Genomic DNA, 26,736 nt, shown 5'->3' on the forward strand with positions numbered 1-26,736 from the left:
AGTATGACCTAAAGTCTGACTAACCTTGAGCCTGTCAAGACCTTTCCCCAGATAGTAAGCGTTTGCACATGTGCGGCAGGTTCAAATGAATCATGATCATATGAAAGGTAACTGTAAGCTCTCTGGATCTTGATTTCGAAAATGGTTTGGAATGAAACTTTACAAGATGCCCTCTTTCTTATGTTCCTATGGGCCCACGCTCAATGAAGTTTCACATCGATGGAGTCTAATCACCAAAGTCTGTTGTTAAACTCAGTCAATATAATTATATACTTCCAATTGATCTCTCCTTATTTGTATGTGTGCGACTCTGTACTTGTTCTTCACAAGAAAATTATATCCACACTTCAGCAAAATGTGTTTTCATCTTTTAATGCTTTGTTACCATTAGAGCAATTTGAACAGTTTGAAAACCACAAGGCTAAACAAATGCTGTGAATCCTGATGGTGAGTTTATTTTTTCTTTCTATTGCATTTGGTGAATACTATTATTGAAAAACTGTACTATGTGGTCACCCCACTCAGTTATAATTTATTTCTACCCATAATTTGGCCTGCACACTCATCAAATTATTTATTTTTTTTCTCTTTTATTAAATTGAATTGAGATTATCTCATCGAGGGAAAAAAAATTATTGTCAGAGTGAGAAGAGTTTACTGGAGCTGTTTTCAAAGATAAAACCAATACAGCATTTAATTCTGCTGATAAATAAGTAGTCTACTCCCGTAAATGAAAACAGTAGATAAGAAGCTTCACACATCAGCCTAATGTGGGTGAAAATGCTTTCTTGTCCTCTGATTACATGCACCCCACTTATGCCCCCTTCTGGTCACAAGATGGATGTGCGCTCTTATGCGTTGAATCCTTCAGATTAATCACACACATACACACTCAATCAATCAATCACATTTGGACATTTAGTATGATACTTTTTATTTTAACTTAAAAAGAGAGTGGATCAAAAACAGGATTCAATAAATTAGAAATAAATATACTTGCTGTAATAATCAATACATACATTATAATTACTCGATTGCAAGAGTCTGACAGAAACAGGCCCTCAAAAGGTTTTCTCTAGAAAAATCTAAAATGAAAATATTGCAACCCACTCAAACCCCTTCTCCCAATAAACAAAATAATTGATAAATTAGTAAATAAATAAAAAATAGTTCAAATATTAAAACCTCCCGAATAAAAGTGCAATCCCCCCCTCCCCCGTGTTTCACCTAAAATCTAAGTAGAAATTTAAAATAGGTTAGTGATTTCCCATTTTACAATTTGGAATGTAATATCCCTTTATGTAGATGATGATGTTACTAGTGGTAATAATAATAATAACAATAATAATAATAATAATAATAATGTTGCTGTGTCCTGTTCAGTGTTTATCTAAAGTAGTATTCTTTTTGCATTTTTTCTTGTTTTTTAAATGCTGCTCTTTGTAAACTAAATTATTTACAGGTCATTAGGATTTTCTCCAAAGTCTAACCTACTCATTTAATTGTCTTTTTTGTATTTTCTTTCTTTTTTTTTATTATGAAACATCGGTCCCTCTATATATGTCATGTAATAGACATGGTATAGACATGTTAAAGTCTACTGAAGTGATATATCAGCATTTTTCATCAGTACCCTCCATACACACTTGGTCTGAGTTGTCTTAACTGTACTAAACACCCTGTTGGCAAACTCCACACAGACTATGGTCAAACCAAGCTCTCGGCTGTATGGGTAAAATTACTGACTCGCGTGAACCGTGTGAATCTGTGTCAGCAGGCGTATGTGTGTGTTTGTGCACTTTATGTACATTTGTATATCAGTCTTGTACCATTTGAGGTTCAGTGTTGAGAGTGCATGTGTATTCGTGTGAGCATGTGTCAGTGTGTGTGTGCATGTGGCTGCACTCTCCGGATGCTCAAAGGTAGCAGACAGTCTGAAAGCACAACGAACCCTGGGACTCCACCTCGGCTGGACTCTGAAGGGTCACCTGTGAAGGGAGGGGGAGTTGGGGGGAAGAGGGAATGATACATGAACAAGGAGAGAGGGACAGAGAAGGAGGGAGGACATGTTAGAGTTATAAATACACTGGAACTCAATGTTTGTCTGATTTTTACACTTTGAAAAACATGCCCCTCCCATCAAACAAAACTCTTCTGTAGGCATGGCTTGGACTGCTGTCATACGTCTTGCAGCAAACTGCACATCAGGATGCTCCTAGCTTATCTCTGTTTCAGTTTCATCTTGGTGAGTTAAAACAAGAAGGCATCATTCACAGTTGTAAAGCCCTGTCTTTCAACAGCAATAAATCATGGTGCTTTAACACATACACACACAGTGTCTGAATCATGCAACTCAATATGGTGAAAATCCATTATTCGTGTCCTTGTGTGATTGGAAGTGAGTGTCAGGAGGTAGGCGTGTTGTGTGTGTGCGTGTATGTTTGTAAAGCTCCAGTATCAGGGCATAATGTGTTTATGTGTGTGACCTAATGAGCATGTGCTGCACTCATGTGCCTTGAATCATGGCAAGCAAACACTACTACCGACATGCATCACTCTCTGGCATTTGCAGTATAGAAATTCTGGGTGACAGTTTGAGTCAGACTGATGTAGGGGCAGCAGGGTTGGCTTCAGATAGAGGAGACAGGTCCATAACACATAAAGACCCTCTTATGATCCACAAGGATTTGTTATGTAAAGGTGTGTCTAGAAATAGAAGCAGAATTCTTTATTTATAATGTGCGCTGCCATGTGATGGTGCCTCCACGCACTGACTTGACAGCAGCTACACATTTTCTCCTCTTAGGCAATGGTTAGAGTTTGTGGAGGATTAAATTTACCTCAAACTGAAGAGATCCTATAGTCTCTCTGTGTTGTATTTCTCCCAGAATTCCTATAGTTGAAGACTGTTCTCCAATAAGCAAGAGGCACTTGTTTTTCCACTATGACAACCACATACCCTTTACCTTAAAACACGAGCTAGAGGGATAGAAAGAGGAGGCTGGGATGGAGAGAAGCAAAGAAAGAATTTGAAAGAGAAAGAGGGAACAAGAAGGAAGAGATAAAGGAACTGGAGGAGGAAGGAGGTGGTGAGGGGGAGAGGGGGGAAACACCACAAAAGCAGTGATAGGAAATGTAAAAGAGACCAAGAAAAAGAAATGAAGGAGCAAAAAAACTAAAGTGCCACATCAAACAGTGTAACAAATCAGAATCCAGGATTACAAACTCAGCCGATCAGAGTACAGCTCAACAAAATGCATGCTCACCCAAAAATAGTGTACTTTTGTCAATAAACTTACATAACCTTGTCTGCTCTTTTCTCCACTAAACTATATGACCCAAGTTGTGGACCAGTTTATAACCATATATAAACTTGTATGTATAATGTACTTTATTATCATTTCCTTGTGTCTTGCCCACATGGCCTGCCATTTTTGTATGTTGCATAAAATCATAAAAAATTTTCCATCAACAGTTTAATGATATTTTGCAGTAAACTGTAGTGCTGCTCTACATTTCTTCACCAGTCCACTATGGAAACCTCTGGAAAACCTCTCTGTACAGACACCGATACAACAAAGAGTATGCACTCCTGTATTACACACTAACAGTGTAACACAGACACATGTGTACACATAGATGCCCACGCTCACTACTGTACCCAAACAATTTGTTCAAATAATAATGACACCAAACAGAACACTACAGAAACTGATCAAAAACAAAGCTGCAAAAAAATAACGAGCGTTGCTACAGAATTGATCAAATTACTATGCAGTGATTAAGTGCATCAAATATCCAATCAAATCAATTGATTCTGAGTACAGTCCTGGCTATTGACAGTTATTGATCAGTATGTGCACAGGTCAATACAAAATAAAGTCACAATGCACCAAACACAGTCTGTGGTCACTACAGCAACAGGACATGCAGGTCAACGCATGGCTGGTTGCTCGAGGTGACAGAACAAAAATTGCCAAGGGCAACCAACACAGGCAATCAATCGCCACAGCAACCCAAACACAGGCCAACCAATCAACTTACAACAATGCGAGAGGAAGGGGGGGTCAGGGCTTTATCGGTCACTAGGCAACCATTGCCATAGCGATGGGGTCCTCGTGAATTATGATTGGACGGAAGGATCTTGGGTGAGGTAAGTTGCCGTTTCAGGAAAAGATCAAAACAGCAGGAAAGAAAATAAATAAGATTGTGAAAGAAAATAAAAAGGAAAACAATATTTTAGTATTTTCACTTTTCCTGAGTTGATTAAGCTGTTTTTATATGAGTAACCCACTGTATATTCAATGATATGTCATGTTAAGTTTCTCCTCTTAACTTTTTACCATCACATATTAATTGCAGTGTCAAAGCTAAAGTTACCTTCTCCACGTTTTTTTCTCACTAACCCACTTTCATCCTCCTGCTCCCCCAACATACAACACCCCACTTCCCTTGTGTTGTGTCACTCATCACCTCCCGACCACCACCACCTCACCTCTCCTTTTTTCTTATTCCTGCTCTCAGTTGTCACTCAGTATGGGCGGTTGGCATCTTTGGGCCTTTTGAGCTGCACTTTCAGTCTTTTCATGCCGATCTGAAAACCATTCATGGCCTGGATGGCGGCTTGAGCACTGGCTGGGTTGTCAAAACTCACAAATCCTGGAAGAGAGAGAAAAACGACCTCACATCTCCTCTGTGTCACCTTCATTTAGATGCAGAAATTAAAACAGTAGTTTATCCTCCACAAAGCCTGTCTTTTTCATTTGTCCTTTCCTCTCTCTGATACATCTGCTGTCCCCTTTCCCTCCCTCTTTCTCCCCTGTCTGTGTATCTCACCAAAGCATTTGCTCTGGTTGGTAGCACGGTCCACAAACACCTTAGCCGAGATAACATTGCCAAAGGGCAGGAACATCTGCAGCATCTCAGAGTCACTAAATTCCTGGGGCAGGTGGTAGATGAAGATGTTACACCCCTCTGGACCTGGGACACAGACACACAGACACACACACACACACACATATTAGAGTGTGATAAATGAGCTCAGGCTTTGAAATCCTTGTGCTAAACAACTTTAAATTGAATAGAGGGGTGTGGCCCCAGACAGACAGACAGGAAGTCACATCACCTTCTCTCTGCTGCTGTTGCTGGGGTTGCTGGTGTTGCTGGGCAACCAGTGTTGGCTGCTGGGGGAACGGCTGCCCGACCAATCCGTAGGCAGCAGGGTACGCCGCTATTGGGAGAGACAGACAGTAACGAAATGTGATTGGGTGAAAACAACAGGTGGCAACATAGCTGTGTCCAATAGAGTCACTTCGTTTGAACTGAAATGTCTCCTGCTGAAGGTGAAAACTATTAACTGTAACAGCTGAACAGAACAAGTCTGCAAAACAATGACACTCTTGAGTCTCATATGCACACATTACAGTCGCTACATGGTAGTGAATCATGTGAGAAACATGTCAGATGGTAAAGGCATAATTTGCTGTATTACGTTATTACCAATCATAAATATGTGTCTTGTGCTACAATTAAATCATATAAATCATGACAAAATGAATGTAATCAACTGTCCTCTAAAAATGTCCCTCCTTGACGCGATGGCAGTCAAATTGAAAGCAGACACCTTCCCTGTGTTCTGAAAGTCTTAATTTAACCTTCTGCCTGAGCTGCACATCAATATTTATTTCTGATCACACATTGACATTTGTAATTAACAAGGGCAAATATGTGTCTTTACTGCATCTGGATTTTCAAAGCATCTTCCATGCAGTTACTTTGGGATTTTTTAAAGCATTTTACATGTATACCAACACATATATTATTGTAGACAAGCCCATGGTGATAAGTTGTCACTCACAGGTGAGGTCCAGTGGTAGTCTGTCTGCCTGTAGACCAAGTAAAGGGCCTTTTAACCCTATTTTTTATGCAGCAAACCTGCTTTTGGTTCCAAAGGCTTTGCTCCACTGTTACGAGCATATTGTACATTATATGTACAGTCAGCTAGAGATTCATGCATTTGAAGAATCCAGACCAAAATGACATTTGCTTGGTGCTTTAATCTGTCCATACACCAACCTGTGTAGTGCTGCATGCCTGCGTACGCTTGCTGTAAGGGGTCCAAGGCTGCTGCTGGGCTCTGAGCTGGAGGGTAAAAAAAAATTACATAAAACCAGTGAGGATGAAAAAATACAAGCAATGTCATAATAAAACCTGTTTCATTTTCCCTTAGTTTGATGTCTTTATTGCAATACTCTACATTTGACGATATTAAAATACCTTGATATGCGTGAACGCCATTCGTGTATAGTGTTTCTGTTGCTTGTTGTCCATTGGTCGGGGCTGGCACACTACTGTAACCATTCACTCCCATTGGTGGAGGAAGAGCTGGCACAGGTGTTGCTGCAATAGTTGGTGGGGTGTTTGTACCTATAGACATATATCACACCAGACAATAAGTCTCTCTCATTGCAAGTCTTTCACTATGACCCCTAAAGGACTACACTTGTTTCTAGCTCTTCAAAAGCCTTAGTTATGCATCATTTGAGCAGTGTGCTATATTTATGCAAAACACTGTCAAAACCTGATTAACTAAGTACAATGTTTCTCATGACTCTTATTTTGATGAGGTAAAGCATCCAAGGGAAAAATTTGCTGGCCGCAATAAAAATACTTTGACATTTTGTTCTATAATGTACAGCTGACAACTACAACGACATTACACTCTGTTCAACACAATGCTGCATGTGTCTGACCATACACAAATTCAAGTGTGTGTGTGTGAGCCTACCCGAGGACGGTGTGATAGGTGTAATGGGTGTGGCAATGATTCCATTGGCATTGAGTGCCGCCATCTGCTGCATCTGTACGGCGGCAACGGTTGCCACAGGAGACAAGTATGCTGACTGGGCAACCAGGGCCTGCTGTTGGACAAGCTGTAGACAGGGAAGGTAACAGAGAGAGAGGAAGGGGATTGGGAAAAAGAAGGCAGAGGAGGGAGAAAGAGGGAGAGTGAGGGAAAAAGTGAGGGAAAGAGAGAAGCAAAGAGACAGTTACATGGATATGGGAAAAAGAGAGAGAGAGGGAGAAAGAGGGAGAAAAAATTAGAGGAAGGGACATGAGAGGGAGTGATGGAGGAACAGATGAATAGAGATCTAATTACAAGGCCATTATGTCCTGAGTCAGTGGGTTAATGGTTGTGTGTTGCGGGAAAGCTAATGCCAGATGACGTATGTTCTGTTGTCTGGGTAATGACATTAGCCCCAATTAGACCACTGATAGCCTCTTCAAACTTATTACATCCTTTCATAAGCACAGCACTCCCCTTACAAACTTGGTGTGTATATGTGTGTGTAGCACAGTGAATGTTTGTGTGTGCATGCACTGCTTGCCTGTGCGTTGACCGCCTGTGTGTAGGCATTGTAGGCGGGGTAATTGAGGGTCATGGGGCTGAAGATGCCGAGCTGGGAGGCCACCTGCTGCATCCTCCTCAGCCCCCGCTCCTTCTCTGTGTCAGCGAACTTCACCACCAGACTGGATGATGCTCCCTGTGAGGGGAGAGATGGAGACAGACCTAAATTTCGACTGCAATTACAAGTAATATTATGTGTTATCTTCTTTATGTGTTAATGGGACTTGGCTCCATTTATTAATTCATTCACTTTCTCTGTCCATTTAATCCTTTTATGAGTCACATGGGGCTCAGGCCTATCTCCGCATATAGAGGATGCCCAGGACAAGCCCAACGCGAATGTAACCTTACATTACTTACATTATTACATAAAATGTAAACCCTCCCATCTGACTTGTGCGCACGTCTTTGGAAGACCATTCAAACATTATGTAGCGTGTGCTTGCATTGTCTGTGTGTGTTACATAAAGTATGTCTGATTTTATTTGATTTATAATCATATGCACTCAACTTACAGGCATTGTGCGGCTTCCATGCAGGCTGTTGATGGCAGCCTGGGCTTCGGCATGTCCTTGAAATTTTACAAAAGCACACCCTGCAACAAAACCGAGTCAGCAAACAGACTGCATTAAATTACAAAGTACTACTAAATGAAGCTGGGTAGTACGTGGTATTTTTTTCTGTGTATTACCTTTGCTGGTGCCGTCGGGTCCCCTCAAAACAGTACACTCATCTATGCTGCCAAAGGGCTCAAACAGCCTTCTGACGTCCTCATCGCTCTGTTGCTTTCCCAACATGCCCACAAACAACTTCCTATCCTCTGAGAGACCAGGGTCATGTGGAAGAAAAGAATACAAATACAAATGGTCACACCTCTGATGAAAAGACTGTAGAAACTGACAGTAGAAATCTATCTATGGAAGCTACCATTTTTGTCCACCAGGGAGCAGTACTGACTACAGAGAATAGTGATAGGAGTAAAGTGTGTATGTGTGTGAGTCCAATAACTCTCCAAACAACCGGTCGACTACTTTCCATCTCTATCTGACAACTACAGCCTGACACCTCCCCTTCTCTCTGTCACACTGAAATGTGTGTGTGTGTGTGTGTGTGTGTTTAAGAGTGTTAATATGTGTGTCTGTCTCACCTCCTCTACCCTCGCTGTCAGCTGGTTTCACCTGGATTGGCCGATTCATCTGAGGGACAAACAAGCAGAAACATCAACACAGATGGTCAACATAAACATGTCACCTTCCATTTATCTTAATACAGGACATCTCGTCACTTACAGTCAGGACATTAGTTTCAAGAATTTAGATATGTTTCATTTATTTATTTAAAATGAAAATACACAATAAAAAACTTGTCTCGTCTTTGGCAAGATATTCTGAAAAATGTCAAGTGAATTGGGAAACTAGTGGAAAATTGTAAATATAACAGTATGGAATAACAAACTGACCCTCATTAAAAAGCTTATGAAACAGTAAAATAGTGACATTTTACATTGGAGGTAATTATCTGTATTGACAAATGCTTTTGTTGCAGTGAGATACCAAGGTTCTCTGACAAATTGTTAAAACTTTAATTACAGCACTGTTGAATTAGTGTGTGCGTGTGTCTGTGTTTTTTAGCCCCTGATAAATCAAGGTTAACAGGTGACAGGTGTGTCTGAACTCTGTGTGTCAAAACACATACAACCTTACTATCTCTGACTTCTCTCTCTCTCACACACACACACACACACAGAATGGAGGGGGGATTGAGAAGTGATGAGATTAAGAATGCAGGCCAGCTGATCTGGATTACAGAAGAACTATGGATTAGATGAGGGACAAGAGTAGGCTGAGATAGAGAAGGTGGGGGGGTGGGGGGGGGGGATTGTAGTGGGATGAGATGACAAGTGTGTGAAGGGAACAGGCGCAGTCAGCTAAAAATAAATGGAGAACGTGAGACATAGAGAGAGAGAGGCCTGGGGGACCCCGACTGACTTCGACCAACTGAAAGGGCAGGTGGAAGGCCAAGAGGAACCCAGGGAGTGAATGGAAATGCTGGAAAAAGAGGCATTACACGAAGAGGGAGACAGAGAGACAGAGAGAGTGGGAGGGTGAAAGAAGAGCTGCCCCTGAGAGGATGATTCAAAAAGAATAGAAAGAGAAAGAAGGGGGAGGGGGGAGGAGCGGGGCGTGATTCAGTCGTGACTTTCTCTGTCTAAAAAATGTCACGACTACAGAGCTCCATCGCCTAGAGCGTTAATGCACGCATGTACACACATATTCTGAATGGCTTATACTATCTACGCACACACAGGTTTGTCACACACACACACACACACACACACACATAATGGCATACACAACCACAAAAACATACTACACACAGTGCTTAGTCATAGCACTGAGGCAATGAGACAGAGTGTTAATGCCAGAAGGGTGCAGTGGGGGAGGAGAAGGGCTGCAGAATGATGGCGATGAAAAGAGGGTAGAAGTGCAAGGAAGGGAGAGATGAAAAAAGGATGGAGCGAGGAGAGGGAGGTAAAGGAGAGAAGCGTGGCGGATTGAAGAAGGGAGTGACATCGATACACAGAGCAGCGCAAAAAAAAGGAGGAAAAACAACATGTTTGTGGAGTAGACTCCTATTTCCCAATCCAAGCTTCGAAATGTCTCAGTTTTCAGTCGGGCTCAGATTTAAAGTTCCTCACTCTGCTGCAAGAGTGTAGTGGTATTAATTAATGCTTTGTCTTACTGCCAGTCAAAATTTGATTTGTAGTAATTGTGGTCGAATTACTGTACTTGGCATCTATGAATATTTATTCAAAGACAGGGAGGAGAAAAACTCAGGGGGAAGAACAGAGAACGAGAAAAGGCATGAGAAGGGACAGAGAGGAGGAGGAGGAGGGTGGGGAAGGAGGGGAAAGGGAGGGGATGAGAAGGAAGAATGGAGAAAGGTCCCAGTGGGGTGTTAAGGCAATGTAATGAAGCTGGTAATTGAGGAGAGGGCAGAGCAGAGAGAGACTGATCCATACATTTGATTAATCAGCTCTTAGCTGTCACCACAAAGCTATTGATCTAAGGCAAGGCCATCACACACAGTCAGAGACACAAACCCACACAGATGCAAACCCATCTGCAAGCATGTTCACATAAACACACACACACACACGCACAAGGTCTGCACAGGAAGGGATGATGTACATTTTTAACCCCACACCTTTATTGACTCGAGCTGTCAGCATAAACATAAACTTAAACAGAAAATACACACACACACTCCACCCAAACAGTTTTCTGCAACCTTGAATTCACACTGTCCGTCCATCCATCCATCCATCCATCCATCCATCCATCATATCCCTGTCCTGGTGCCTTGGTGTTATTGCTGTCCATCCAAGCTGCCATCCATCTTGCGCTATCAACTCATCGATCAGTCCCGTCTTGTTCATTGATTTTGGGCTGTGTTGTAGAGCAGGCTGATTGTAGCAAGATTTGTGTCCACTAACCCTTTCTCTATCCTTTCGTCAATCCATCACCTCTTCCATTTCTTCCTTCATTAAGCCTATTCAAGCTCATCCTTTTGACCAAACAGACTGAACAGAAACACCTAATGATTACAAACTATGGCTTATCAATCAAGGAGTATTGGTGTCTGAGTATGTGTGTGTGTCTGACCTTTTGATGTTTTAACATAATATACATTTAGTATAACACATAAAAGATGGGTGGGAAAAGAGAGAGGAGGTAGAGAAAAGCAGCAGGTGAGAGGTGCACACTGCTGCTACAAAGACAACACAATGGCATTGGAAAATTGGCATGGCAACCAGCTTGTTGTCATGGCAATCGTATGACGACACACTGGGTAGGTAAACAAGGATGCTGGTTGCCAAGGGCGACTGCTGTGCTCTTCGGGTAAACAAAGAATTTTGTGCTGGAGAGTGGTTTGCTGGCTTCATATTTTTTTCTCTCTCTCTTTGAATTGTCAAATAATGAAACACAGGGGACTAATGAGCATTGAGTATTAGTAAAAATGTATGAGAACAAGGGAACTCAACACGGCAAGAAATGTATGAGTATAATGAAGAGATGTGGGCAGTAGCACAGGAGGAAGTAAGTGTCAGTTGGCTCCGAGCAGGAGAAGGCGAGGGAGAAGGTGAAGGAACTGAATCTATATTGTAGCAGAGTAATTAAAATTCCCATGAGCCCCTGAGAAAAATGCAAATAAAGTACAGTCCCTGCTAGTCAGTCACACTGTACTCCACTCTGTCTTTCTCTCTCTCCTTTACTTCAACACACATGAACGGCCACACGCTCCTTTCAAGTCAAATTATCCTCTAATTACTCACGTTCCAATTAAGACTTAATTAACAGTAACCATCTGCAAACGTGTGCACGTACAGGGGGCTGGTTTAATACTGTAGCAGGGTTTGATCCTTCCTGCTGCATACTAAGAAGCCCTCGCTAAAAGGCAGAGTTTCTGTATCTCTGAAGAAAGTGGATTTGTATGTGAGCAGCAGCGCGGCGATGCATGAGGGCGAGATATGTGATATATGATCATGTGTGAGCTTGCATGACCACTCGCTCTCAGTGGAGGCACGTCCGCTCATTCACGCATGGCCAAACCCTGCATGCAAACACAGTTCCATTTGCATGCTGTGGTGCCAACACAAATACAAACACAGTACATGTCACTCACGTGCACACACAGACACACGGTATACACTACACTTTTCCCCACGCCCAAAACACTCGCCCTTTTGCACACAGAAACAAACACATACTACACACATACAGTTAATCTTACTCCCTGCAGTAATGCAGAGAGGATTGTGCCAGGATTAGGGGATATTAAATCCTTGGATTATCCAATCAAATCGTATTCTACCCCCTCCCCCACCTACACAAAATCAGTGGAACAAACCATTGCACCACATCATGAGGGTAGGGGGTGGTGTGTGTGTAAATGTGCGTGTGTACATGCACTATTTGGAACACGGATTAAACTGCAGTGTTGAATCAGTGTTATCATTTTGGTCTTTTTTGCCAACAAAACACTGGAAGGCAATACTCCACAAATGTTCCTGCAAACAGAAATATAAAACTGATTACAGTGCACAGCATGACAACAGACAATGGTGTGTATGTGCACACGCAAGTGTGTGTGTGTGTGTGCGTATGTGTGTGTATGCACATTGACACACAAACACTCTCTTCATATCCTCCTCATACAAATACAAACACACACACACACACCCTTCCCCCTTCAATCTCCCTCTGGAGCACTCCATCCACACAATTTCAGATGTCCATTTTCCAGAGTGCACAAGAAAGGAAAACTATTTTTATCCCTTCTCCACTATTTCTCCCTCTTTCTCTCCCCCATCCTCAATTCCCCTCTTTCCACTCTCAGTTCCATAATCCCTCCATACCCTGACATGGCTATCTCTGCTTTTTAATTTTTTTTTTTTATCTTTTTCCATCCTCTCTCTCTCTGTCCTACTCTCTCTATCTCATTCACTTCTTTCTTTCATGTCGCTCTTACTCTCTCTCCCTCTCTCTCTCATTTTTTCTCCATCATTGCTGTAACATGCCTCGCAGGCCTAAAGACTCATTATCATCAGTGTAGAGAAGCCTTATGTTGATTTGACAAAACCAGAAATGAGCTAAATAGCAGCAGTGTACACCCCATAGTTTCTTTAAAAAAAAAAACAGTTTTTCTCAAAACAATGTTTTAAAAGAGAAACATTTTTTAGATTTTTAAACATGTTTTTAAAAGAGAAATTTAAAATTTACATGAATGTTTAATAGAATTCTAACTTTATTTTGAATTAGACAAAGTACCTTCTTGGGCACCTAAAGATATTTTTAACATTTGGGCAAAAGTTACAAAATAAAACATAATATTTCCGATTGAATAGTTTGGTCATGATGTGCTTATATTTTGGGTATGACTGCTAGGGTTTAACAAAAATTTGTAGTATGGATGTGATGATTATACAGTTAGGAACATTTATTTTTCATTTCTCTCAGCTAGAATGAACAGGCAAGTGCTGAAATTTTAACACTGTCAGCTAGAGCTGATTCAGTGACTGGATCAAAAATTAATCTGAATTGGTACATTAAAGGACAATGAAAATAAGCATTACTTGCAGCTATTTTCAACACTTGACTGTAATCCAGTAAAAGGCAGAGAGATACTACATATCACAACAACAATAACTACAAACAATATTTACTACTGCTTGTATCATCTGTGTAAGAACAATCCATAAAGGGTGTGGTTTTTATGTACTGCATCTGGGAGTGTTTACATTTGAGTAAAACCGGTAAAATACTGCAGCATGTACCATCATGGCTCCCTGATGAAACTGAGTTTACGGCTCTCATTCACAGCTGGATGAGGACAGTGAGCTGTGAGAAACAGAGAGTGAGCGGGAAGGTGGAGCAGCCCAGCAGCACAGCTCCACCCCACCTCTCTCTTGTCTCTCTATCACACCACGTTAAAGCTTTGCATCCCCCAGGTTACCTAGCAACCTGGCATCTCTCTCGGCTTGGTTGCCTGGCAACGGGGGCCCACAACCATAATACAAGCTCCTGAGCGGCCCATCCCCCTGCTCTCATCCCACCTTCCTCTGTCTCTCTCATTCCATTCTTCACACCTGAGAAGTCTGCCCTCCTTCTGCTCCGCTCAATACTTTATCTGGCAGTTAACCCTTCATCAGCCTCTCTACTGGAGCATGGATTACTAACATATTCTCTTCTCTCTCGCCCTCTTTTTCTCTTTATCACTCTCCATAGTAATGGTATCAAATCATGCGTAAAGCAGAACTAACTACCCTGTTGATCCCTATAATATTATGCTGTTTTTGTCAAACCCCAATGAGAACATTCTGCATGCAGCAGTGGAGCACTCACTGAAATTTGATCCTTTGGATTTAGTCCAACATAATCCAACAGCACTATAGCGGATAACTGTTAGACCTATGCACTTGGACCTTCTTTCTATTTTAGGGAGTGTAAGTCCTTTGGGAAATGAGCTGGTGAATTAAAAAGGCTGCTCAAAGCCATACAAATTCATGATTGCAAAGATCTCATATTCGGTGAGATTACATTCAATACAGAGCCAGTGACACATTTTCAGATGCTCAGATAGTTACAGCTTTAGGCAGGATCCCATAAAATGAAGGCAAGACAAATTTTCAAGTGAAAAACTGAAGGGGAAAAAAATCACACTGACTTCTACAGTTTTTGTTTTTGTGCATTTCATAGGAATAAAATTATTTTAAGGTGCTGTGTTTCTTAATTTTAGCTTAGACTACTCACTTCTATTTCTTGGGGAGCAACTCAAAATCTTAATTTTACAAAATGTATAATCTGTTAGTCGCACTCACTTTGCCTGCATGATAGATATTTGGCTGATCAGTTCCAAGACAGTATATAAGATCTAATGCCCTGATCTAACCTTAATCTAGTCAAATTTGGCTAAATTCTCTCACTGTTGTCTTTTACTAACTCTGTTATTTTACATCTAACTCATAATATTATCCATAAGACCAGGGAAAGTGGAATGGAGAAAGGATTTTAGTTTTCGAGAATTAAGATTAAAACATGATGTAGACAGAACTATGTGTACTCATACAATCAGGGCATATATATGTCTAAAGATTACTTTTCTATTTTATTAATTAGGAGTTATATCCTAATCTAAATCTCACAGACCTCACTGATCAACCTGACAATGGGATAAATTATACGCATTATACGCATTATACGCATAGGTTAAAATGTGCTTTAAATCTAAACCTGCATAAAAATAATCAAAACCTAAACTTGTTTAAACAAAAGCTTAAACCCAAATACTTTCAATTTACTTGACGTAAACCCACATTCACGCTCCTAAGTGCTTTATTAGAACAAGGCTCCAGTCACACATTAACAAGCTAAAGAACACAGAGCTATATAAGCCCTGCTGTCCTATTCTCCTCTCTGTTGTTGGACAGAGCATTGTGAAGTGTGGGGATCTACGCCAATGTAATTTGGGGTCTAAAGCCCCAGTTTTGCCCTATGGTCAGTGTGAAAAGACCATTATCTAGACAGCAGGTTGAAGCGTGGTTAGAGAGGGGACCTCAGAGCGGAGGTCACACCCCAGGTGCAACTAAAGTCCTGTCATCCCCTTGCCCGCCTAATCACACACACACACACACACACACATATATATGCAGACACACACCAGTGGCCCCCTCTGACAGATGTCTCTGTTTAAACTGACAGAAGTGCACCCAGACTGCCTCCCACTTCTCCACCACCCAGAAAAAGCCCTTTCTTCCACCCACCACCCGCCTGCCCCTTCCTCCACGCTCATTATAGCAAACTTTTGTCTTGTTTCCTCCTTCTCTCTAACCCAACGTCCTCTGCTCCTCCCCTGTCTCACCCTGCCCCCTCCCTGTCTATACACCCCTATTTATGTCAAACCCCTTCTTGGCCCTCCTCCACTGCTCTTAACCCCCCATTTCATTCAGACAAATTCACACACTCATTCAGCCCCCCTTTATGGGCCCTGTTCTATACGTCCATCTCACTGCAGACATATACATATTACTTTCTGGGACAAGGTGTCTGGTGTGCAGGCTGTCGGCTTTAGTTCAACATTCTCACACGGACAGAGTGAAACATGCCACATGACTTGTCATAATGCATATTAGAGAGGACTTTAAGACCTGAATTGCTGGTTCATGTAAACTGGTCTGCGTTGAGTAACAGCCAGTTTAGACAAAAAGTAAAATTTAATCTCTTATACAGTTGTGAAATCAAATATAAAACTTTCTGATTCAATTTCTGAGTCAGCATCAAAGATCTAATTTGGACTGAAGCATAATTTGGGCATCTTCGTCCTTTCCACTGGAGAACTCAGCACTTGTATGTTCAGGCCTTTGAGGATTTGGAAACAATTAATTTTGCACTTAATGATCTGCGTCTTCTTACAGTTCAATGTTCCTAAAAAGTTGTGCTTTCCTGACTGAGAGTTGCAGTATATGTATGCAACTGGCAACTCCCAACGTGTACCGATCTGTGCCTGGAAATGAAAATGAGAGGGTGAATGTTACAGTAACTGAAGTTAAAAGGGAGTGATGTTTGCTATATGATCTGGCACTGGACATCAGTGTCACTGCTCAATGATCAAAGCCCTACCCAAGTGCAAATGCTGAGATCTAGGCAGCTGCTAAGGTCACTGCATTTAAGTGTTTTTTTGGCACACTCTACTTTCTGGCACTTGTTTTCTTCCTTGATAATTACTTAAAAACCCAAATACATAAATGAGAGACATTATCGTTGTGTGTTTACAATAATTAGTCAAATTCATTTCCAGTCTTGCGGCAGTTTGCAGCTGTCAATATCTATCTTTTACATCTATTGTAAACATGAAGATTTCAATAGACATGCTTTGATTTCATCACCTTAAGTATGCACTTGCAGTAAGCCAATGTGTGAATCCAGGATTTAATGGGCACGCAAAAGCTGTCCATGATGCACTTCACTCAGGGTTTGAAGCCAGCTTTAAGTAGTTAGAACAAAGCATGCATTGGTCCATCATCAGATGCAATAATGATGACTGGTAATTGAAACTAAATAGTCTTTTTCATTCTATGAATGTGGAAACTAGGCCCAGCAGATTTCTGTAGCTGGTTGGATTTACAAAACAGATGGTGTGTGATATGGACTCAACTCAACTTAGGGCTACTTTAGAGCTCAGCATCTGAGAGACACAGATTTGGCAGTGAACAGTCACATACCCTGGTAATCATGTGTCCACACAAACATAATTTCCAAACTGGCCAAGATACAAATGTTCCTCTGTGTGTGCGTGTGTGTGTCAGGCCTTACAGAGGCAGGCGCTCTCCAGGGTCAGGCTTTTATGAGGCTATGATTAGATTCTGCCTCAATTTTGTGGTGAAATATGAGGCAGGCACTCTTTCTGCTTCCATGTTGCATGCACAAATGCACTCACGTGCGCACACACACATATAAGTGCACACATACATCACAAGCACACACACACACACACACACAGCAAAGACTTTTGTTTAAAACAAACAGGCTAAATCCCTCTTGGTCTTAGCTGTACACAGCCCCACACGAACACCCTTCTGCGCTGCGTGTACCCCCTCTGTATCACTCTCTCTGGATCCTCCTCTTTCTCTCTACTTCTTGTACACACAAACACACACAGAAACACACACACACATACACGATTCTACACCTGTCCCTCTACTCCCTTCCCATCCCACACACAGTGAGGATAAAAATAGAGAAACGGCACAAGGGAGGGGGAAGCGATACACATCACAAACCCCATCAGGCGGGGAGAGATAGAGGCTGAGGGATGGCAGAGGAGGAAGAGACGGAGAGAAAATAAAAGAGAGGGAGCGACGGAGCTGGGGTCTGTTCTAAATTGAAAGTGCAGCAGTAAGCAGTGAAGGGGAATAGTAAACAGTGCTGCTGACCACATAAATATGCTAAATTAGCCTACAAAGTCGCCCTAGTGGATAATTGCTCATCATAGCTTTGCCCCATAGGGAGGCTGCCTGCCAGGCATCTTAGATTCCACATGGAAACACACACAGAACATACAGAACATGCACACATGACATGTCCGGAATGGATATGATAAACATCAACAACAAGTGCTTGATGGGCACATGAAAACACTACTGACATACTGACAAGTATCAGTGAACCACAGTGTTTCATGTGATGTCAACACATTTGGCTTTACTTAATTAAATGACGTACTATTGAGCTGCTGTTGCTGTACCTAAAAAGTACCCCGCTGAGTCCATGCAAGTCCATACTGTTGATCCAAATAAAATATAACCTTTTCAGCCTCTACGGCACATAAATAACTTCACTACTTGTGTCTCTGATCCAGGGTCAATAAAATGCATAACATCTCCCTCCTTGTTTGCACAATCCAGCAACAACCATGGATGTATTCTAATGTATTGGCTTGAGGACGCTGTCATACCATATACATTTAATCAATATCCACAGTACAAACTTTTGTTATATTTTTCATAAACAAATTGATCCTCTGCTGTATCAGTTATTGCAAACTACATCTCCTGTTGCGCTTCTACAGCCTTTTTATTAATTCAGTAGGCATCCAGTTTGTCATTGGATGTATGATGTGTGTGTGTGTGTGTGCTTATGCTTCCGTTTGGCTCTAATCAAAGAACAGGGAGCAGAGTGCTGCCTGGAGAGCAGTGAAGCATGACAACACACACCTGGTAAGCTGCTTATCACACTTTAATTTCACCTACACTGAGATCTGCGGATGCCAGCGTGTCCAAACAGATGTGTTGGAGTATGTGTATGTGATTGTGCACATGCATGTATGTGTGTACGAACACTTGCGTCTGAAGTAGGACAAAGATAAAGGGAGTGATAAACGCAGAGAGAAGAGAGTGCAGATTAAATGGAGAGAGAGATACTGATGGCAAAGAACAAAAGGAAAAGATAAGGGAGGAAATACAGCAGCAGTAGGCATGGGAGAGATGGAGCGATAGACAGAGAGCAGAGGGAGATATGAGGTTAAAATCTAAACAGGCTGGGAGTGAAGTGTGGCCTGATGAAAAGAGAGAGAGAGGCAGGAAGGATGGACTGGGGGGGATTAGGATGAAGCAAGGACAGTTTTATGAATGATTACTGTGTGAGTATGAGCAAGGATGTGCATTTATTAGTGAACGTGTGCAGTATGTGTCCGATAGGTACGTGTAAGCATGTCTGCAAGGACTGTCTGTACTGTCTGTGAGTGTCCCTGAGGTGAGAAAAGCTATGAGATCTACTACAAGGAAATGAGACAGTAATATCATAATATTTGTAAACAGGTTAAGGTTTCTGATTGTTTATCATGGATTACAAATTTTTCCTGATTTGTTGCTTTTTATTTAGCTTAAATATAAAGAAACTGGTAATGATATGCAAGCTTGGGAGGCTAACAAAATGCAAATTTAATTAGTTTACATGGTAATACCAGCTCAATACCAGATAAATCCTTACATTGTGTTTCTGGTACATTATTAATAAGTCAGGATGTCAAACAAATTCCCTGAGAATGTTAAAACCAAAAGAATGTGATTAAAATGATATTCAAACGAATAAAAGACATTCTGTATCCAACTTTCCCTTCACCATCCTCTCATCACCATTCTGTCAAATGCATTATGCAAGTTAATGTTGGCCCAAACACTCATGGGAGTTGTCATGTCCTTCTAGTGGTTCTCCTGGAAGAAGAGTTTTACAGCTTTGAAACCAGCCCCCCTGAATTTGTTGACTAGAGGCTGAGCCCTGACCTCTGACCTTAGACACGCGCTGACCGCCTACCACCACCACCTCTGGACTAACAAGACACACACTACTCACTACTGTAGCTCTAGTCCCTTGAACAGCAGATGATCGTATGTGTGTAATGAAAATCATTGTGACATGTGATGTATGCTACATGTCACGTATATGCAGATACAATGACGACTAGAATAAATTTGAATCTCAAGATCCCATGGCTCCTATATAGATACGTGAACATAACAAAACAACAACAAAAAAATCCTGCTTGATGGAGATGATTTTTTGTCCAGTTTATTTTCTTATTTGTCCTGTCCTTTTACTTCACTGCATATTTCTCTCATCATTCCCTTTTGGTGCAACCCCTGCATGCAAATGCGAATGAAAAATTCAATTTTCAAGTGCAAATAAGCACTGATATGCGACAGCTAAACATGAGCTCTTTCATGTGGATGTATCCCAGGGGGAATCTCTGCACCACATCTAATACACCAAAACATCTGTATGCTACAGTGGGACTTGCTAGTGGTTCCACTGCTAAATGTCTGACACTGTAACTAATATAATGCATCTCTCTCTCTCCCCTATTCTCTATCTTTCTCTCCCTCTCTTCATCTCGTGCTCCCTCTGTGCTTCTCTTTCCGTTTCTGTGTCCAAATTAAACACAAGGCGCAGGACACTCTGATAAGACCATCTGTTCATCTCTCTCTCTCTCAATCCCTCTGTCCTTTTTCCTCATTTTCCAATCTGACAGTCTACTGCCCCTGCTGCTAAAGCTAGTGGGGGACATTTGTGATATAGTTTCTCTCCCTCCTTCTGTTTGTCCCTCTCCATTCATTCCTCTACTGGTTGGTTGGAACTGTTAAATCAGCGTTAAATCCCATCAGTGAGTGACAGACAGGAGCAGCAAGAGTGCTCTGTAGCACTGAACTTGTCACCAAACCTTAATTGCTTGGTCATGGGTGTAAGAGAATCGAATCTGTAGGAATGTGTGATGCTACAGTTCTATTAAAGTTGTATGAGGTGCCTGACTTTCCACCAATGCCTGCAATTAAAAGTGATCCCAAGATTGAAGTCCCACTCAGGCAAGTCTACCATGCGCACACACACACACACACACACACACACACACACACACACACACACACACACACACACACACACACACACACACACACACACACACACACACACACACACACACACACACACACACACACACACACGAACACACACCCCTTGCCCCACGGTGAGCCCAGGATCGGACTATGAAAATGAGTTTGTGAGAAACTAATCATGCAGCTTAACAAGTGGAGCTGGGGAAGAAAGAGGGAGGGGGAGGAGAGGGAGGAGATGGGGGTGTGAAACGGTCAAAAGGGTCAACTAATCAAGAGGAGGGGAAATGAGACGAGGGGTAGAGGAACTGCTGTGGGGTGGGGGGGTGGATAAGGAGGGAGCAGGAGAGGGAAGGACTGACGTTGAGAGGAGGACTTAGGAGAAGGGTTACCATAAATGACTGTGAAATGAGAATCTGAGGAGGAAGCGTGAGTGTGCAGTGAGGGGAAAAAAATGAGTAAAAGACAGCAGGAAGGGAAACGGGGGGATGAGAGAGGAATACCATGAGGAGATTTTAGAGAGGAAAAGGAGCGAGCGATGAAAGGGTTGGGGGTAGTGATGGGAATATTCTGTAATATCCTGCTGGCGCAGAGAAAGTGGAGGATGTGAGAGGAGGAGCTGAACACAGGACAGAGTGGATTTGAGAGGAAAAAAGAGATAAAATGGAATGAGGGAAAGCATGGAGGATTGGGGAAAATAAAAGGAAGAATAAGAAAGAGGTGAAAAAGCAATTCTTAGGGAGAGAAAAGAATGGGACAATGGGGGGGGGGGGCAGAGACACAGAAATCCTCTGAAGTCATTTCTAGATCCTGTCAAAGAAGGCAACTGCCAGGGAGGGGGAGGAAGAAGAAGGAAGACACACAGGATAGGGATAGGGTACAGACAGGTGCTGGAAAGTGACTGCAGAGCTAAACCTTAGAAAAGATACAGGGAGAGGAGGTGTTGCACTACGTAGAGGCCTCCAAAATTAAATACATACACTAAAATAATTCTTATTATTTATTATTTGTTATTTAGTTATTTGGGGATATGACATGTTTGATTTATCCTTTGAAAATTTGTATCGAACTCAAGCAGTAGTAAACATACCTGAGTTATTAACACGTTATTAATGGAACGGAGTAAGAAACATTTGTAAGTGCTTTGAGTAGCTAGTGGAAAACTGAGTCCATAGCTTCCATTTATTGTTATTAAGTAACCAGTTCATTGAACTCTGATGAACATGCTAAATTAAGCTCTTCTTCAAATAATTTTTCATAGTCTTACGAGAACTTTACTCTGAGGACTTTTGGCTCAAACTGGACAGAATAAGGGATGTTATCTCTTTCTCACAATCCCCAAAGGGGAAGGCAAGATACTCTAAATTGAGGAAAGCCACATACAGAAGCAGTAATGTTGTTCATTAATAGTCCAGGCTTATTGAAAACCCAGCACACGACAGCCACACCCTCGTTTCAGCACTTCTCTTCCTCAGGGGAGTGGTGCTTCTGATTGTTGCGTGCTGGCTCTTTAGTAAATCTGCACTGCTAATGAGTATCCTCCCCACAAATGTTTCCTCTGTGTGTCCAGAATATTTATCACAATTTATCAGGAAATTCACTGCAACTACCTCCTCATAAAGCAGGCTTGTGTATAATTTACCTTTGCTACAATGAGCCTGTTACTGATGTCATCAACAGGAGATGATAAAATAAAAACCAGCGGAAAGGGTTAGAGGGGTGAGTCAAAGAATAAAGGGCAACACGAGTGAGAGGAACAAGACACAGCAGATAGTGGAAAGGTGATTTTTGCAGAAAGGTCAGACCCCTTAGTAGGCCCTAATTGGATTAATGTCATTATTAACATGCTGTGTTTACGTGTGACTATGTATGAATGAATGCAGATGCATTCCCCAGTTGCATGGAAAAAGCATAATGATTGCAATATGTATGTATGCAGGGATTTGTGCTTGTGTGTGTGTCAGAACATTTCCCCTCCCCCAAAGCCTTTTCTTCAGGCTCTCCTCCAACCATTTTCTCACAGAGATCTTATCAACACACCAGCTTGCGGAGAAGGTGCAGGAGCTGAAACTCTGATCAGTGGCAGAGTGACACAGCGAGAATGAGATAGAGAAAACCTCAGAGATGGTAGAGGTACATTCACTATTCTGTTATAGCTGTTGTAAATCAAAGTTTAGATAAAGCAGGGAAAATGTCATTTCTACAAAACATCCTATACTTTCACAGCACTCTGTCTGGGCCGGGTAGTTACACACACTACTTTTGGTCTAAAAAAATAGGTTAAAACTGCAAAATGTTCCAAAACAGTTACTGTAAAATCCGCTGTTAACTGCAGAGGAAACCAGGTCAGAGAGAAAAAAAGAGCGAGGGAGCGACAGAGAGGTAGAGCCTACGAGACAGACACAGATCTCGCACAGTGCCCCATCCATAATGAACAGTGTCCTACCCCATCCCAGCCACAGCACACGATCCCTCACTAGAGAGGCTGAGGGAGATTGGGATGAGACAAAGGGGAATGGCCACATTAATTACACACATTCTCTAGGCGGGAGTTATCACAGAAGGCTAACAGAGGGACCGACAGAGAGATGGAGAGACAGAGAAAGACAGAGAAATGGAGATGATCATGCTTACAGAGTACCCTATGTGTCTCTGGTGAGAGGGAGTGTTTGTCCTTAGCAGCAAGACGCCTGCCTGCTGCTGAGTTATGTCACGGTGTTACTAATGGAAGCTGAACCTCCAACAGTACAGACACACACTGATGTGAGGCTACTAGTGTGTGTCTGTGTATGTAGTAGTGGAGGGGGCTCTTGAGATGTGAGTGTATATACAAGCTTGTGTGTATTGTTGCATAAGTGTGAAGTGTGTACTGTCTGGGGAATGCTTGTTTGTGTGTATGTCTATGATGTACCCTTACCCCTGGTAGTGTCTTCTGCTCATGTAGAGCACTCTGGGCTTTCAGTGCCGACTCTCTCGCGCAGTACGTCAGAAACGCACATCCTGTCAGACAGAGAGAGACGGAGAAAGAGAAGGAAAAGGGGTGAAGGTAGAAAAGTTCAGCAAGTAACTCTTGCAAGTAACATTTGTCATTCTGTATCTGTCTCAGTATCACTTCCCTACAAACACACACAGCCACACACTATTTAAATCATTTAAATGTCTCCTTTTCTGATACCTTCCCTAGTTACTTGTCACCTATTCTGAATTATCCCTTGTTACCTATTCTGAATTATCCCTTGTTTAACTGTGTGAGAGGATTAATAAAAATATATATATATTCATGCACTGTAACTATACTTATCAACACCCTGATGATGCACTCTAGAGCAGAGAAAGACACTCCACGCCACAGCACATTTCATAACGGCACGGCACGAGTCAGCACACGACAGCACCACAGACGTGCGCGGGGCTAACAAGGCCTTACAGGCTGGGCACAGTCAGGTTCCTGCCCTATACCAACCATTACGCATGCCTCACGATCACTCCAAATACACTCCCTCTGTTTTCCTATGTGCTGTACCTGTGTCTGTGTGTATGAGGGAGGGGTAGGTAGTAGAGCTGGCTGGCCAGAGCTGTTTACTACACCTGTCACCAGCACTAAGACAACAAGATTAGCAGCAGGTTAGCATCCCGGTGACATCTCAGACAGACTAATGTAGATTCAGAGTAAAGAAGAGAAGATTTGACCATTAGGAAGGAAACATTCACGAAGAATTGAGAGAACTGAGAATGACTCAACATATTGCCATAAGATAAAGAAAACACACACATAAAGACAAGACGCACACACTCAGGAAAGTCCTCAACACACACACAGACACACATGCATCTTATGGCCCATCTCATTGCTTTTAAGAGGAGCTTACTGTGACCGTTGGGATTCTCGAAACAACAGATTCTTTCCCCTGTGTCACCCAGGCTTACAGGCCCATTACACTGATTGGAGCATACAGCCTAATCTGGTTCGTAACACACTGGACCCCAGGTCAGTGTGTGTGTATGAGAGAGAGAGAGTGTGTGTGTGTGAGTTTGCGACAGTTTATTCCTGATCTTTTGTTAGAAGTGGCCATTATTTAAAGGCTCCTAATCGTTAAGATAATTAGCAGGCTCTCAACTCTATATACCATGTATTACAAAGCTATCCATCACACTTTTATATATCCTATTCTGTGGAATATACACATGTTCACAAATTTCAGTACATTTTTACGTAGACATCCAGTTTTTTGCAACAATCATACTCATGCATAAAAAGCGCTTTTGATCCACAGCGAACGTGTAGTAACGTGCAGAGTTTGCCTGTCTTCATGATCTCATGTTGCAGTGTTAACTGGAGATGAAGACGAGAGGAGGTGTGACAGTTTCCATGGAGACGTGTGACAGTCAGTGCAGGAAAATCCACCCATCTATCTGCCTTACTGTCACACGTCTATCTATCTAGTATCTATCTGTCTCTCTTTTTGTCTATCTACGTTTAGGCTATGTTATAATGGCAAGACCTACCTTTGTGCATGCCCGTGTATTTGTCCTTAATCACAGTTAGCTCATAGATCTTGCCAAACTGCTCGAAAATAGGCTTGAGGTCCTTCTCCTCCAGATTCCGGGGAATCTGCCCCACAAACAGCTTGATGGCGTCGGCCTCCTTCATCGGGACAGAGTGGAGAGGGCGAGTGGGTACTGCAAGGGCTGAGGGGCAAACAAATCAGGAGCAGGTATCCCTGGAGATGGGCAACTGATGCTGGACGAGTCTTCGAGTCACAGCCGGATAGGTGGAAACAAAAAGAAAACAGAGGAAGACCTTGAAGAAAAATCACCATAATAGTCCTAAATGTATTGATTTAGTGGATTATGGTATATAATAATCAGTTCATAATTAATTCACTTCATAGATTTTAAAACTCCTATGGTATCACAATCATTTTTCGTATAATCATAGTACTCCCTTAGGAATATTAAATTTATAACAGTATTATAATAATTGTAGTTGCAGGGTCAGAAAAATTAAGAATAAAAAATATTACAGTCATAAATTCTTAATAAAATATCTTATTTGAATATTCCCCATGCCTATAAAATGTGTGCCCCAATTATGTAAATAAATGTAAAGACTATTTGGTTGATTATTTTGAGTATTTATTGCCCAGTCTGATGACAAAGGGCTCCAGTGGCTTCTGGCAAAACAATTATGCAAATGTTAATTAGCCAATCAAAAAACAATAATGGTACTTTTTTACCCAATTAAAAAAAAAAAAATTAAATATGGAAAATATCTCTAAGCATGTATTACCTTTTGCTGGGTTAACGGCGTTCAGGATCCCTATACATAAAAAAGAGAAGAAACAGCGTGATTGGGGGTAAATCATTGCAATAGAGCGGGTTCTTTGTTTAGCCAGCTGTAGGTTACAGCATACACACGGATGTCATGGGGCTCCCTTGCTCTTTGTCCGATCTCCCCCTCAATGTACACACACATATATACACGCACACACATACACACACACACACACACACACACGCACACACAAGTACACACACACCAGAACAAAACAACACAAGGAAATATACAGGGCACATACATTAAAGCGCTTACCGTTCACAGATGGTGCTTATGAGCACAGTGTTGCCTGTGCAGATCAGAAATTAAAGAGGGATGCTCTCCGTTGGGTCCCCGTTGTTGTCCTCACCGCGCTCCCTCCGTTCCGTCCTCCTTCCTCCCCTCTCTGGATGCTCTCCGCTCTTTGTGCCTGCCGTACCTCTCTTCCTCTCCACCTCCTCCTCGTCTCTGTACACTATAGACTCGGCTGTGTTTTAACAAAACAAAATAACGTGTCCCAGGTCCGGAGGTCTGGAGGTGGTAGAGGAGAGTCCTGGCAGGTGA

The 26,736-nt window shown here is 42.0% G+C and overlaps 1 protein-coding gene across 1 annotated transcript; it reads right to left on the reverse strand.

The window, feature by feature from the left end:
- Positions 1-1,265: 1,265 nt before the first annotated feature.
- On the reverse strand, positions 1,266-25,509 carry LOC121185512 (CUGBP Elav-like family member 3). The gene is made up of 13 exons (XM_041043722.1): positions 25,362-25,509; positions 23,773-23,855; positions 8,556-8,604; positions 8,100-8,228; positions 7,924-8,003; positions 7,401-7,544; positions 6,788-6,932; positions 6,277-6,426; positions 6,076-6,141; positions 5,126-5,230; positions 4,837-4,980; positions 4,496-4,659; positions 1,266-1,988 (listed from the first exon to the last, which is right to left on the reverse strand). The coding sequence occupies exons 1-12, from the start codon at positions 25,504-25,506 to the stop codon at positions 4,532-4,534; spliced, it is 1,368 nt and encodes a 455-aa protein (XP_040899656.1). The 5' UTR covers positions 25,507-25,509; the 3' UTR covers positions 1,266-1,988; positions 4,496-4,531.
- Positions 25,510-26,736: the final 1,227 nt, after the last annotated feature.

The sequence above is a fragment of the Toxotes jaculatrix genome, chromosome 8 (genome assembly GCF_017976425.1).
Source record: "Toxotes jaculatrix isolate fToxJac2 chromosome 8, fToxJac2.pri, whole genome shotgun sequence".
Taxonomy (NCBI): domain Eukaryota; kingdom Metazoa; phylum Chordata; class Actinopteri; family Toxotidae; genus Toxotes; species Toxotes jaculatrix.